Raw genomic sequence first — 13,818 nt, 5'->3', positions numbered from 1 at the left:
TTTTTTTCTCTTTCTCTCTCTTCACCGGGCGAATAACAGCCCGTTCTGGGAGTGATCTGGGCGCGATTCACTCGTCCAGTGATAAAACGAATCGTAAATTTCTCTTACTTTCACCCTCGCGCGGTTCGCTGTGCGATTACACGTATTGTTACAGAACAGCCGCGGAACGTTCGCTGGCGCGATCGAAGAGGTTTAACGATTAGAACGGATCGGTGGTCGGTGTCCTTGCAAAACTGGACCGGCGCGGGTCTCGTTGATTTTTCACATCGCTCCGAGTACACTTCGGTCGCTGTTGCTTCGGCGATCGCGTCGCAAATTAATTCCTTTTCACCCGTAATAATCCACGAAACGGCAACGATAAATCCCGTTCTCGTGAAATCGTTGCAATTTCTAACTGTAGACGAACAACCAATTCACCTCCTTCGCGCGATGCGAGGTTCGCTCCGTTTACTCCACGATCTGCTAGGAGGAAGAGTACTCCAATTGGGGAAAATTTCGAGAAAAAGTTAAAAATTTACTTTCCGATGTTAACAAAATTTGAGAAGAATTAACTGATTGTTAAAAAAGTTAGAAAAGAATTAACTGATTGTTGACAAAACTTGAGAAGAATTAACTGATTGTTGAAAATATTAGAGAGGAATTAACTGATTGTTACAAAAATTAGGGAAGAATTAACTGATTGTTGAAAAAATTAGAGAAGAATTAACTGATTGTTACAAAAATTAGAAAAGAATTAACTGATTGTTGAAAAAATTAGAGAAGAATTAACTGATTGTTAGAAAAATTAGAGAAGAATTAACTGATTCTTGAAAAAATTAGAGAGGAATTAACTGATTGTTAAAAGAATTAGAGAGGAATTGACTGATTGTTAAAAACATTTGAGAAGAATTAACTGATTATTGAAAAAATTAGAGAAGAATTAAGTGATTGTTGAAAAAATTAGATAGGAATTAACTGATTGTTAGAAAAATTAGAGAAGAATTAATTTATTGTTAAGAAAATTTGAGAAGAATTAACTGATTGTTAAAAAAATTACTTTCGATAAAAACTTTTCAAGTTCTTCGGCGAAATTGATAAAAAATAATAGTCGTCCGTGGAAATTTTCCGAGATTCGAATGAATCCCGACGAGAATTGAATTTCCCGCGAAAAAGGAATAAATTTTCTTCTCCTCGTCTTTCGTCTAACGACGAATAGAATCTTGTTCCCTGTACACTCGAATCGCGTTTCTACGAGGTGTCTTGTAGGTAGCTGTGAAAATTTTGCAACGACTTTTCTTTACGGGAAAGTATGTTTCAAGACCGAGCATATTCCGCTCGAAGAGCAGTACCCGAACGAGCGATGACCGCGAACGAAAATAATTTCGACGAGAGTCAGAGAAAGAAAGTAACGATGGCGTAGGCAGATTTTGGCCAACTCGGTTCCGCGTACCGTCGCGGATACACGCGACACTAGGAGCGACGAAACTAGGAACTTACGTATAAGTGGTATGTAAGTACGTGTCTCCTTTATTTTTTTTTCTCTCTCTCTCTCGTCGCCGACCGTATTAGAAAGCCCCGATGCCGCGGCAAAAAAGACCGCGAACGATGCTCGAGCATCGCGCTCGGCCTTTCTATGTGTATCTCCGCTGGCAGTCCTACGGAGAATCGAACACCGGCGGATCTCCCCTCGAGTCTCCTAAACGTCGTAATACCGTCACGCGGCCGACCGATCGCGCTGGACAATGGATTTTCGTTCTGGTGACAACATAGCGCTCGCGACGGGATCACGGCGGGTGAAAGCGACCCGGCCGTGAAGCGCGGTGCATTCCTTGTGCCTTGGCCAGCCCCCTGCTACTCCGTTCGTCCCGTTTTCTGTGTAATTATTTTAATAATCAACGACCGTGTCGTTGTGCTCCCGGTGGCCTGAGAACTCCTTTCCCTGGCCAGGCGGGCACTACGGGCGGGACCCCGCGCCCCTCCTTCGTTCGCTTTGACGTTCGGCGTTGCATCGAACGTTGTCTGCAACGGTTTCTTCGCGTTTGTACTTCTCGCGTAGAAAATTCCTCGGAATGGGTTCTGGGCGTGTCTCCTCGACGTCGCGGTTTCGAAAGGAGTGAACGTTTCGTGGTACCTCGGGTATCGGTGAACGGGACGCGTGTATCGCGTGCCGGGAAACGATTCGGGTATCCGGGGTACTTCGGGTACCTCGGAAAGTTCAGGTACGTCGAGACCGGGTGGTTCTCGAGTACCTCCAGCACTTCGAAAGGGTGAGAATTTCTGGTACACTGGCATAGCAGGTACCTCGGGTACTCGAGATACCAAGGGGTTATAGGAGATTTAGATACTTTAGATACAACTTACACGAGTATTGATATCACAGGTACCTCTTCTATTTTAGATGTATTTAAGCACCGCAGGAACTTCAGGTACCTCAGGTACTTTTAATACTTTGAAACTATATGTGCACGAGGAGCGTCGGGGTCGCAGGTACCTCTTGTACGTTAACTATTTAAGCACCGCGGGAACTTCAGGTACTTCAAGTACTTTGAACATTTTGAAACTATAGGTGCACGATGAGTATTGCCATCGCAGGTACTCCTTGTATTTCAGACATTTAAGCACCGCAGGAACTTCAGGTACCTCAGGTACCTTGAACATTTTTGAAACTATAGGTGCACGAGGAGTATCGCCATCGCGGGTACCCCTTGTATTTCAGACATTTAAGTACCGTAGTAACATCAGGTACCTTGGGTACTCGGTACCCTCGAAAATTATACGCGCATCGTATTTCTCGTGTGTTTCGAGTACTTCGATGCCCTCGGGCACTTTGGCTGCATCGCCTCGGGTACCTCGAGTACACGAGTTGCACCGGTATTCAGGTACCCCGAGTACCGTCCAATTCGTTGAATATTTCAAGAAACATTCAAGCAGTCGGGTACCCCCGTATCTTGTAACACATTCTCTACTTGCACACGGTATAAAATATCGGTCCGCTTTCACTCCATTTTGTTCCGATCCCTCGGCCCGCGCTATTTCTTCCCGTGACAAAATACTTGTCTCGTCGTTGGCGCGTTCGCGCATACCTTTGGTAATTCGTCGTTTCTTCGTTCGGAATTGCACAGCGAATGCGTGTCCCTTTGAACGACAGACCGCGGAATGGTCTTTTTACAGAATCACGGCAATCATTTCCCGTTCGCCCCAGTTGCGATTCCGCGCGTTCCACGGAACACCGATTTTCCTCGTTACGGCGACCTTCGATGGTCGCGCAAAAAGACGGGAACACAATTTGCTACCGTCGTTTTACGATGACACTCGGAGGCGATAAAATTGCAGACAGTTCCCGCTGGAAGGTCAACGTCGCCGATAGGAGCAGCGAGCAACGCTTAAAAGACCTCGGCGATCATTTTCCTTGAACGCCCCCGCCTCGAGGAAACGGGGAATCACAGACAGAGGGAGCCAGAGAGACGCCTGGATTTACGGGTCGCCATTCAAAGGGGAATAACGAAAATTGATACGACGAGGCTCTCTCGCTCTCTCTCTCTCGGTATTAACGATCTTCCTAATTGTATAATATCACGTTACATGGTAATTCCGTGTAATCATGACAATGATCTTCCGCCCGGGAATTTCCTTCCCAAAGCCCGTGCGAAAGCCCCTTGGCGTACTCTCGTTGTCGTTCTAGTAGCGCATCCACTCTTCCTAAAATTGCGTAAGTTCGAGATGCTTTCGTTCTCACGGGATGCCAGCCGCGATCCTTTGAATGCACGTTACTCGTTTCTTTCATAAAATCTGACGCGCGAGTATAATTCACAATTTTGCAACTCGCGAGCCACGTAGAAAGTAATTTTCATCTTGGATCGACAAGGAAAGTGAATTGGTTGCGCTCAGAGTGAACGAGATAAAGTGACGTTAAGTTTCGCGTTACTATATAATGTAATATCTATATATATATATACCTTATACATATATAATTGTGAGATTTTCCCGATCTCACCATTATATATAGATTGGTGAGATTCTCCCGGTTAAAACGAGTCCAAACACGACCACATTCGGACCACTTTCGATCGTGCGTCGCTCAACGTTATTTATAAACAATTCGAACGACGTGTAACTAAAAGTAGTTCGAATATGGTCGTGTTTGGACTCGTTTTAATCGAAAGAATCTCGCCGATCCGTTAATAACAGTAACGCAACGATATAACGAAAAAAAAATAAAAATTTATATAAATAAAAAGATAAATAAATAATAAATAATAGTACGGATAAATAAAAGTACGATTCGCGTAACACATTCCTCGGTCGTGCGAAACCCAATCGAATTTCACATAATCGTGGTATACAGTTGGTATAAAATCGAATCGGGTCCGTTTGAAGGCGGATGTTATTATATCGGTTCAAAAATAGTCTTCGAGCAACGACAAGAGCCGAAGAGAGAGTTAAACACAATACGTTATCTTCGCGAGGTAACGAGATGCAGCTACCAGGAACAACGATTCCCACATACCGAGCGAAAGACTCGCAAGTAACAGGGAAGGACGTTGATGCCTGCGGCGTGGATCACAGAGTGCCCGCGCGCGTTGTAATTGCATTATTGTCTCCGTGATTACGCTCGTCAACGCTCGTGTTGTCCCCGGTGTCGCGGTGATTGCTCTTGAATACCCCGCACGAAGATTACCATTATCTAGACGGATCTGCGCGTTCAACGAATTTAGATCCGACCGCGATAGCTTCTTCAAATGAAGCGCGGTGCACGCTCTCTGTTTATTGCGCTACAACGAATGGTAGTAGCTTCACGTAATTAGACTAATTATCATCCACGGCGTGCTCTCAACGCTTGTCCGCCTCGCCCGTTGTAACACCGACCCAAGAAAACGTTTCACGCCGAGCGTTTTGCCGCCGGACACGTGACCGTTTGATTTTAATCCTTTATTTATTATTACTCTTTCACGAAAGTTCGTCTAATTGATAGTTATTCGAGTCGGCGGTAATTGACTTTATCGAAACATCAGGCTGGTCTTAATGAACATTGTACGTGGTCGTTAAATGAAAATTTATGAAAATCCGCTCCTCTCGTGCGCGTTAAATTAAAATCTTTTTAATTTACCTAAGTTTTCGGAATGCGGCCTCGTCCGTTTCTGTCTCGTACACCGGAGCGTAACCGGTCGTTCAATCTAATTACTGATCGTTCATTGTATTTATTTATACCAACGACTTGGAAACCGTTCGCTAAATATACAAATGCTGGAGAGTACGTTCGATCTGTCCTCGAAACTGTGATCGAGTTTCACACCAACGGAGCGCGTACGATATAAAAACAAAGCGCGTCGACCGTCTGTCTCTAAATTCCACGGCTGCGAGTTCCTTTTAAATATGTATACATGTATATATATACATATATACCGCGTAGCCCGATTTGTGCCGCGCGAACCTCGATATTGTTTACACAGCGTCCGACGTACGACGAGGAAAAAGGATATATTCGTTTCGCGTCCCGCGTACTTTTTCCACGGTTTGGATTCCAAAACGCACACACGACTGACGTCACCGATTCTCGCTTGTCCCGGATCGTGGGCGTTTAGATTCAAGCTGGTCGCGAAACAGCAGGTGAACACAGAGCGGGTGAAAGACTCGGGAGGAACGAGGAACGGCACGCGTACAAGGAAAGGCCAACGTGCCGTGGATGAGCAATGAACTTGACCGGAAGTGGGTCAGGTTAAATCTTCCTCGAGCTCGATGAGCATCCTTGGCGGCGCCGTGATCCTTCGAGTATGACCGATCATCGGCTTAACGAACAGGTGACGAGTGGCACTACTCGTCGAATTTTTCTGTATTCGAATCGAGGTCAGAATTTCTATACCGTGCGAACAATTCACGTTTCGAGTACGATACAAATACTCGGGTATTCAAATATATTTTGCGCACGCGTCAAGCATCTAAGTATTCGTGGGTTCTACAAGCAGTCGTAGTTGTTAGTGTATTCAAATAGTCGATTCGATTAATCAAGTATTCAAACGGTATTCAGATTGTATTCGAACGGTATTCGAACGACCGAATCGCTCGAGTACTCGAGTACCGAAATACTCGAGAAACAGTTGCGGATCTAATTCGAACGCGGAACAATTCGACGAGCAGATTCGAGTAAAAAGTATTCAACGAGTAGCCTCGAGCCCGACTCGATGCAATGTTACAGAATATATAGGTCTACTTTCGAGATGTTTCCCTTCAGCGCAACGCACGAAAGTTTTGAAATACAAACTTTCTTCTACTTTTTAAAAAGAGTCTTATACAATTATCGGGCCGTGTTCGGCACGCACGCGTTTAATACATACAACGACGACGCGGCACGTGATAGAAAGTAAGCAGAATTTTCACGACGATCGTGGAAAAGTAGAGATGCACAACATCGCGCGCAATTACGGATGCCGTTAGCGCCGCGCAAAATCAATCGTCATTTGCGTATCAAAGAGCGGAACACCATCGAAATAGCCGTGATCGGGCCGGTCTCTGTGTTACGAAATCGTTGTCTGCGATCGTGCGCGACCACTGGCGACCTACGTGTAGCGAATCCCAAAGAAACCTTTTGTCGTTCGGCACACTCAATGTTCCGTACGTGTCTCGCACTGGAGCTCATTATTGAACGTAACACGCGAATTCCGTGTTACGTGTTCGAATTAGATTTTTAGGTTACGTTCGACGATAAATTTCATTTATCAGCCTGGTTGAGAAACTGTCCCCGTATCTGAAAGCAATATCGTTAAGCGTCATTGTTCTCTGATGAAAATGTCTCGATGTACTCGATCGGAGATAACCGACAACGAGCAAACGATAATAATAACACAAAAAAGATTTTCGTTGCCCAAGAGTGATATACAAACTGATTGAAACGATCGGACTTACACAACGATTCCGATCCACGATCTTCGCTCGCGTCAAGCAAAAGGAAATTAAACCGAAGCTAACCTAAAAATAATATAAATTCTAGTTAGGTTAATTGTGCTTCGCTTTCGTTCGAGTTCGAAGACTACGATCGAAAATTGTTTCATGGACTACTTTGTATCGTCGAAACGCAGGTACTTCTGTGCGGTGCACATATTTTTCACTCGCGTTTAGATCATTATGCTCTTGTCGCTTCGTTAGTAAATCTATAGGATGTATCCTCGAAAGTGGTGCCCACTTCAGAGAAGGATTCAGCTTCTCCTAACGATGCAATATAACTTGGAAACAAAGCGAAATAGGTCACGTGTTTATATGAACTTTGTCTGTTAATTTTCACTCCTGAAACTATCTACGTGGCCGGTCTCGCCCGTGAGGATACACTCTTTATGTTTACTGACATATTTAAATATGTATCCGTTCCTCGCCGTTTCTCGACTCGAAACAGCTTTCTGGACAGCTTTCACTGTTCCTCGCCGTTTCGTGTATCGCACGCGTTCATCGTCGAATGACCACAGTGCCCCCCCGTGTGTGCAAATTGAAATAAAATCGTATAATTGCACGAAAGACGCTGGCGAAGTGTACAGCGTCTCGTGGGAAACTCGGTCGGTCAGGTCGTTGGAACATGAATCCTGGATAAAGGTCAGCCAGCATAACAATGACACAACGATTGGAGATGTGTGTAACATCTATCTGTAACAAGTTACACACGTGAAAACATTTTGTTTTTTAATCTTAATCTTATGCACAAAGTTTTCACACATTTGTTGCATTTGTGCTTATTGCGTAAATGCGTACAGCATTTTATTGTTACTTAAACGGCTTTTTGTTCCGGTCGGAGAAAGAATAAGTTTTATTTTACGTATTTCATTGTTTTCTTTCTCTTTCTTTCCGTCTCTCTTTCTCTCTCTCTCTATTTTCAATTATCTTAGCAAGGTCGTTCCTTACGTTTTGTCTTGTTTTATTTCCACATTTACGCCACGAATTCTCATTATTTACTTTAATTAATTTTCCTCCTTTCGAACCGGAACAACAAGTTTGTTCCCAGTTATTCGAAATTCTATTACTAATATCATTGTGTTCACACTCGTTACGCTCTTCACCTATCGTATTTGTTTCAAAATAAAAGTTTCCAAATTCCTAGAGAAATTTTACCGATCGACGACTATTACCGACGGATTTGCATCTACGTTGATTAATCGCGCATCGACAATATCTTTTTTCCTTCAACACTAGGGGTCACATTGACCCCGCAAAGGGGTCAATTTAACCCGTTCCGAAACTTTTCGTTTCAAATTACTCAATTATTAACCGTGTCTTTGCCTACAATATTCGTTAACTAATGATACTCGTAAATTAATTTGCCCTTTCCTCGTCCAACTTCGAAGGCACGTGTGCGGTCCGATACAAATACGAATACCTTCTAGCGTTAAATGTACTCTCACGGTTCAAAATTACGGTTCACGGGAGAACGAACCGTGCTCGTTGAAGCTATTTTGAAAAATCGATCGGAGCGAGACAAATTTTTTTTTTTCTTTCCCGATGCGCGAAACGAAAGAGGAATTCGTGCCGCGTGTGCACGCGCACTGTCGGATATAGAAAAAAGTGGTCACGTTGGCGAATCGCGAAATTCGTGCGATGCGTCGGAAAGTGGATCGGCGTTACGCGGAACCTTCGACTTGGAATTTTAATTCACGATTGCGTCACGTGTTGCGCGAGTAATTGAAAAAACGCCGGGAAATAACAATTACGGAAACAGAGAGAGCCGGGAAAACGATACGAGCCCGTGCAACGGAACGTTTGACCTTTGGCGATCTCGAGCGTGCATTTTCTTCTCCCCCCTCCCTCCCACCCTGGCCCCATCCCCCACTCCTGTGGATGGTAAACGCCTTTCCGGCTTTAACGTGGAATAATTTACTCCCGTTGAATGGCAACGCCTACACCTCCGTGACTACGGCTTCCACGCGGTTACTTAAATAAATGATGCGGGAAAATTATTGTCGAAATGAGCTCTTCCGTTGAAACGAGTACACTCGAATCGAGTATCGGTTTAGAGGTATCGAAGGACGAGCCTTTCTTTTTACGAGAAAAATCCAATTTTTTGTAACAAGATTCGACGGAGCACTGAATTCTGAGAATAAAAATACGGTGGTGGTTACACCCTGAAATTAATAGTTTTCGAGATATTTAACGGTCTGTAACATGAGCTTCGAGTGACCTTGAGAAAAGAAATTTTTTGTTGACGTATCTGGGGTTCGGAATAGGTAGCAGTGGTTTCTGAAGTATATACGTAAAATATTACTTTTAATGATAAAAGTATTCGTGTTCAAGGTCGTTTGAAGGTTATGTGTTTACAAGTCATTGAATTGGTTTTGATATTAGTTAATACGTTATACATTTTTTGTAATAATGGCTCTCAATGAAAAGTGTAATCCCATTTGAATAAATATAAGGTACATAACAATGAATATCAAATTTTAATTTTAAGATCGACTTTACCCTTAAATGAATCGATACTTTATCTTCGGTTGAAACAACGTGCCAGAACGTACTGGAAAAATAATACTGTTTCAGTGTCACGACGATGAAAAGGTTCAAGCATTCTCAAAGGAAAGAATTCCGTAAGCAGAATGCAGGTGTTTCAATTGCGTGTATGCTCGTACAAGCTTGCACTTAATAATCGTTAGAAATTACCCATGGGAAAGATCTCGACCCCTGTAGGTCGGCATTTCACGACACAGATAGTTTCGACGAGATTAGAATTGTATCAACGAATAAGTTTGTAATGCCAACTTGCTCGGATCTTTACGATTTTCCAATATCCTTGCGCGATTCGCGTTGGAAGCTGCAACAAATTTAATTACAAATATTACCGCCTTCTGTAACCGTATCATCCATATAAATATATAGAAAATCAAACAGCCCAGTATCCCTGTAGATTTCAAGTCACAAGATTAAACAACGCGAAAGATCTTCGCATGGAAGAAATTTAACGACGTAAGTAATTGAATATCCCCGGGTTTAAATTAACAAAATTAAAAAAGAAATCCTATATTGGTAAAAATTTGGTAGTATAAAGTGGTCCAATTTACTGGGTTTATATTTACAGAATTAAGAATTAAAAAAAAAAAAGAAATCACGATACGGTAGAAAGTTAATGGCGCGAGTCTGGTATCTCTCTAAATTTAAAGCTGCAACGTGAAAAAGAATAAAAAATCTTGACGTTCGGTATCCTACATTTGAAGTTACGGGATAGAAAGAAATATCGATATCCAATATTCTGGATTTAGAGTCACGGAATGAAAGAAAAAAAAAAAAGAAAATATTAAAAATAAAAACCCTCTGGACAGATCCCAGTGTACGTATCCAGATCTCGAGTTACGGAATCGAAGAAATAAGAGTAAGTGTTTCTACTTAATTAACGAAAGTGCAGTCTTATCTGTCTATGCGGAAAAAATTTCTACGTAAGAATTCCGGCCACAGCGCTTCGTTGAACAAAGAACGAGCGCAAACAATCGTATGTACACAGTACGTTGAGCTGTTCCGGTCGACTCTGACTTTCTTCGAGTCTCGATGCCCCACCGTCTGTTCCTCTCAATGTCCTCTGCTTACTGGAATGTTCCTCGTAAAATCCTTTGTAACAGGGCCCGCTAAATTGCCTTATCGGGCCTCCCGGCAGGTTATTACCGAAACGTGGCACGGCAACGAGGTCACGGCCAATGGAGAAAGTTCCCTAATCGCTTCCGTGGGACGGACCCTCTCGACTCTTCGTCGACTGGAACGTGTAAGATGTGAACTGTTTTTATAGGTGACGTACGTGTGGCGAGGAGAGCCACAAAGGAAAAAAAAACGTAAACACGGGCGAGCGAACGAGTGGGCGATACAAAGCTTCCCAAGGAAGAGAATTATACGTCGAAGTTCTCTGCATTCGAATATTCCAGTACTTTAGCAATTCGAATATTTAGCGAATGCAATTGGAACATTCGGTGAATATAATTCGAATATTCGGTGAATAGAATTCGAATACTCGAATATTTGGTGAATAGAATTCGAATACTCGAATATTTGGTGAATAGAATTCGAATACTCGAATATTCAGTGAATAGAATTTGAATACTCGAATATTCAATGAATAGAATTTAAATACTCGAATATTCAGTGAATAGAATTTGAATTTTCGAATATTCAGTAAATACAATTCAAATACTCGAATATTCTGTGAACATAATTCGAATACTCGATAAATATAATTCGAATACTTGAATATTCGGTGAATAGAATTCGAATACTCGAATATTCGGTGAATATAACCCGAATACTCGAATATTCGGTGAATAGAATTCGAATACTCGAATATTCTGTGAGCATAATTCGAATACTCGATGAATATAATTCGAATACTCGAATATTCGGTGAATACAATTCGAATACCCGAATATTCGGTGAATACAATTCGAATACTTGACTACGAATTTAGGCACTGTTCGAGTATTTGGATATTGATAGTATTGTGATGTCAACAGTGTGATGTGAACGATAAACCGAGTTATTCTAGGTCGTTGTTCCCTTTTTGATAATGACTGCTACTTTAGTTTTCCATATCTGAGAATATCCTCGACATTTTAGTTTGTCGCTGTACTTGTTTTTTTATAGTATTACCAGTGACGGTAACGTTAATTAAAAGTTTACAAATATTAAGATTTTTTAGTATTTTACAAAATAATATAAAACACTTGTACTTTGTTAAACGTAACTAACGTGTTTACATTTCTCCATTGTAAGCAGTCTCGTATCGTCACATTCGACATTGAGCCCTTCGATACATAATTATATAAGACGTGTTGCGCAATCGGTCGGTGTATTCGTATATGATTATGTACAACCGTATTTATCTGTATGTTTATGTAGCGCAGATTATTGATCATCTAAGAATCGGGGATTTCACTCACCGCAACGGTTCATCCGTATACATGACCTGAATCGGCCAATGACGAGAAGTTATTTTTAAATATTTAATTTCGATAGAGACGAATTAAAAATTGTGCTATATCGATGTCAAGAATTATTACTGCAAACAATTCGGATAAACATTTAAACGAACTTCAACATTTCTAACAATTTAGACAATTTACTATATTTCACTTCGACAGTGAATATAACAAGCGTCGAATATAATTTAATCATATCAATCATACGAATATATTTATTTATTTATAAATCGAAAGTAAGGAATTACTAATTATCTCTTCAGTCGAGGATCGGTAGCGAATGTTGTTCCCCTATATTTTCTATATTTTACGTCACACCTCTATAACATAATACAACTTATCATTATACTACTATTTATTTTTGTTTTCCCGTATTTTTTTATTTTACATGTAACACGTTTCTCGTTACCCTTTCCTCTTTTCTTTTATTTTTGCAATCTCTTGTCACGTATCACCTTTAATTGTGTGCTTCGCGTTAAAAGGACCTCCTGTTAATATTAACGACAATAACGATAATAATTGCAACGTGGAACAGAAAATAAACGAGTGTAGCGAACGAATGAATAAAACCGAGAGAAGACTCGGAAACTGGTTCGATCGATCGTCAACAGTGGAAACAATTTAGAAAATCACGATCACGAGGTCGGTTGGTGTCGCGGTAAGGAACGCGGACCGATTTGTCGCGACGACTGTATCCGGATACTGGCGACGTGGAATCGTGAAAACTGGATCGACGCGATTGTAGCTTTCCACCCGGTGCGACCGTATGAAAATTTCAGCCTGGTCAGGTTACGTCCAGAAACTTAAAAAACCACCTGTGCAGGTTTCCGCGTCCGAAACGAAATATACATATCTTCGTGTCGTGAAAGTCACTCTCGGTGACCAACACGGCGCGGTTACTGGCTCCAACGGAGTCCACGAAACCGATCACTCGACGAACAAAAATTTTATTTATCAAAATTTCATTCTTGTATAATAAATACGAAGTTGAATTTTTTTTTTAGTCGAATCAAACGATCCTCTGCGTCCTTTCGTCGATACTCATTCCCAAAAATGAATTTAAGTTATTTTCAGCGATAATAAAAATCCACGACGATTGAAAATCAGTAATCGAGAAGTAGATGTTTCTTTATCGTTTCTATGAGGACATTTCATTTTTGATGAGTGCGCAGAAAAACAATCTTGGATGTAAAATGGGTATTAATGTTTCTTTTTGGTTAAGTACATTCGTTACGTAATGTAAAGTAACTATCAATGTTTTCTTTTGAGTTGGTTACGTTCTCGAGTGAAGAGAATTTATATTTTCTTTGATTTTTGATTAAGAAGCGATCGAATTTTGTTTTTTTTTTGTCACGGTTGTGGGTATCACCAGAGTACGTGTCTCTTAACAGAAGCTAGGCATTGAAGTTTTGCATCGTTCTTTTTTTTTCCCAAGTGGGCGATGACCAGTCTCCAAGTGATGCTGGATCAATGCTTTCTCGATGAGACCCAAATCTGAGAGTCGATCTCGACCTCGACTTTCACCCTCGCGCAAGGTCTAGGACACTCAGGTGAGGCGGATCTTCGTTCCGTGAATGAAGTATCCCCCCATGACATTGAAGAAACTGGTTTAATGGGTCTTCGGAGCATCTTGAGAGCAGTGACTTCGTACACCGTGCAACTCTGACATTTCAATCGCCGGAATGTCAACGACGGAAATATGAAAGTTATAGTACATTTATAACACTCGAGGCACCGTAGTAACTCGACAAAGATAATATCTCGATAAGTATACGATTCGAAGAGATCGTGCACGTAACGCTGAAATAAAGCATCGGATGGAGGAGATTGTGTAATTAATACAACGATCTTTTTTTTCAACCCAATGTCTTACTCTTTTTTTTTATAAACAGTTCCAATTTTTGCCATCACTGGA

General features: G+C 41.6%; 1 protein-coding gene and 1 long non-coding RNA gene across 2 annotated transcripts in view; one reads left to right on the top strand and one right to left on the bottom strand.

Moving 5' to 3' along the window:
- The window catches only part of LOC143147833 (uncharacterized), a 74,236-nt gene extending 60,443 nt beyond the window's left edge, over positions 1-13,793 (top strand). The window contains exon 3 of the mRNA XM_076313482.1: positions 13,339-13,793. Coding sequence (XP_076169597.1) covers positions 13,339-13,401 — 63 coding nt within the window. The 3' untranslated portion in view covers positions 13,402-13,793. The remainder of the gene's footprint in view (positions 1-13,338) is intronic.
- On the bottom strand, positions 4,354-7,329 carry LOC143148268 (uncharacterized). The gene is made up of 3 exons (XR_012992444.1): positions 7,033-7,329; positions 6,880-6,942; positions 4,354-6,721 (listed from the first exon to the last, which is right to left on the bottom strand). It is a non-coding gene; the product is annotated as an uncharacterized LOC143148268 (long non-coding RNA).
- Positions 13,794-13,818: the final 25 nt, after the last annotated feature.

This window comes from Ptiloglossa arizonensis, chromosome 6 (genome assembly GCF_051014685.1).
Source record: "Ptiloglossa arizonensis isolate GNS036 chromosome 6, iyPtiAriz1_principal, whole genome shotgun sequence".
Classification (NCBI taxonomy): Eukaryota; Metazoa; Arthropoda; class Insecta; order Hymenoptera; family Colletidae; genus Ptiloglossa; species Ptiloglossa arizonensis.
The sequence above is the reverse complement of the archived record's forward strand: the minus strand, read 5'-3'. Positions and strand labels throughout refer to the sequence as shown.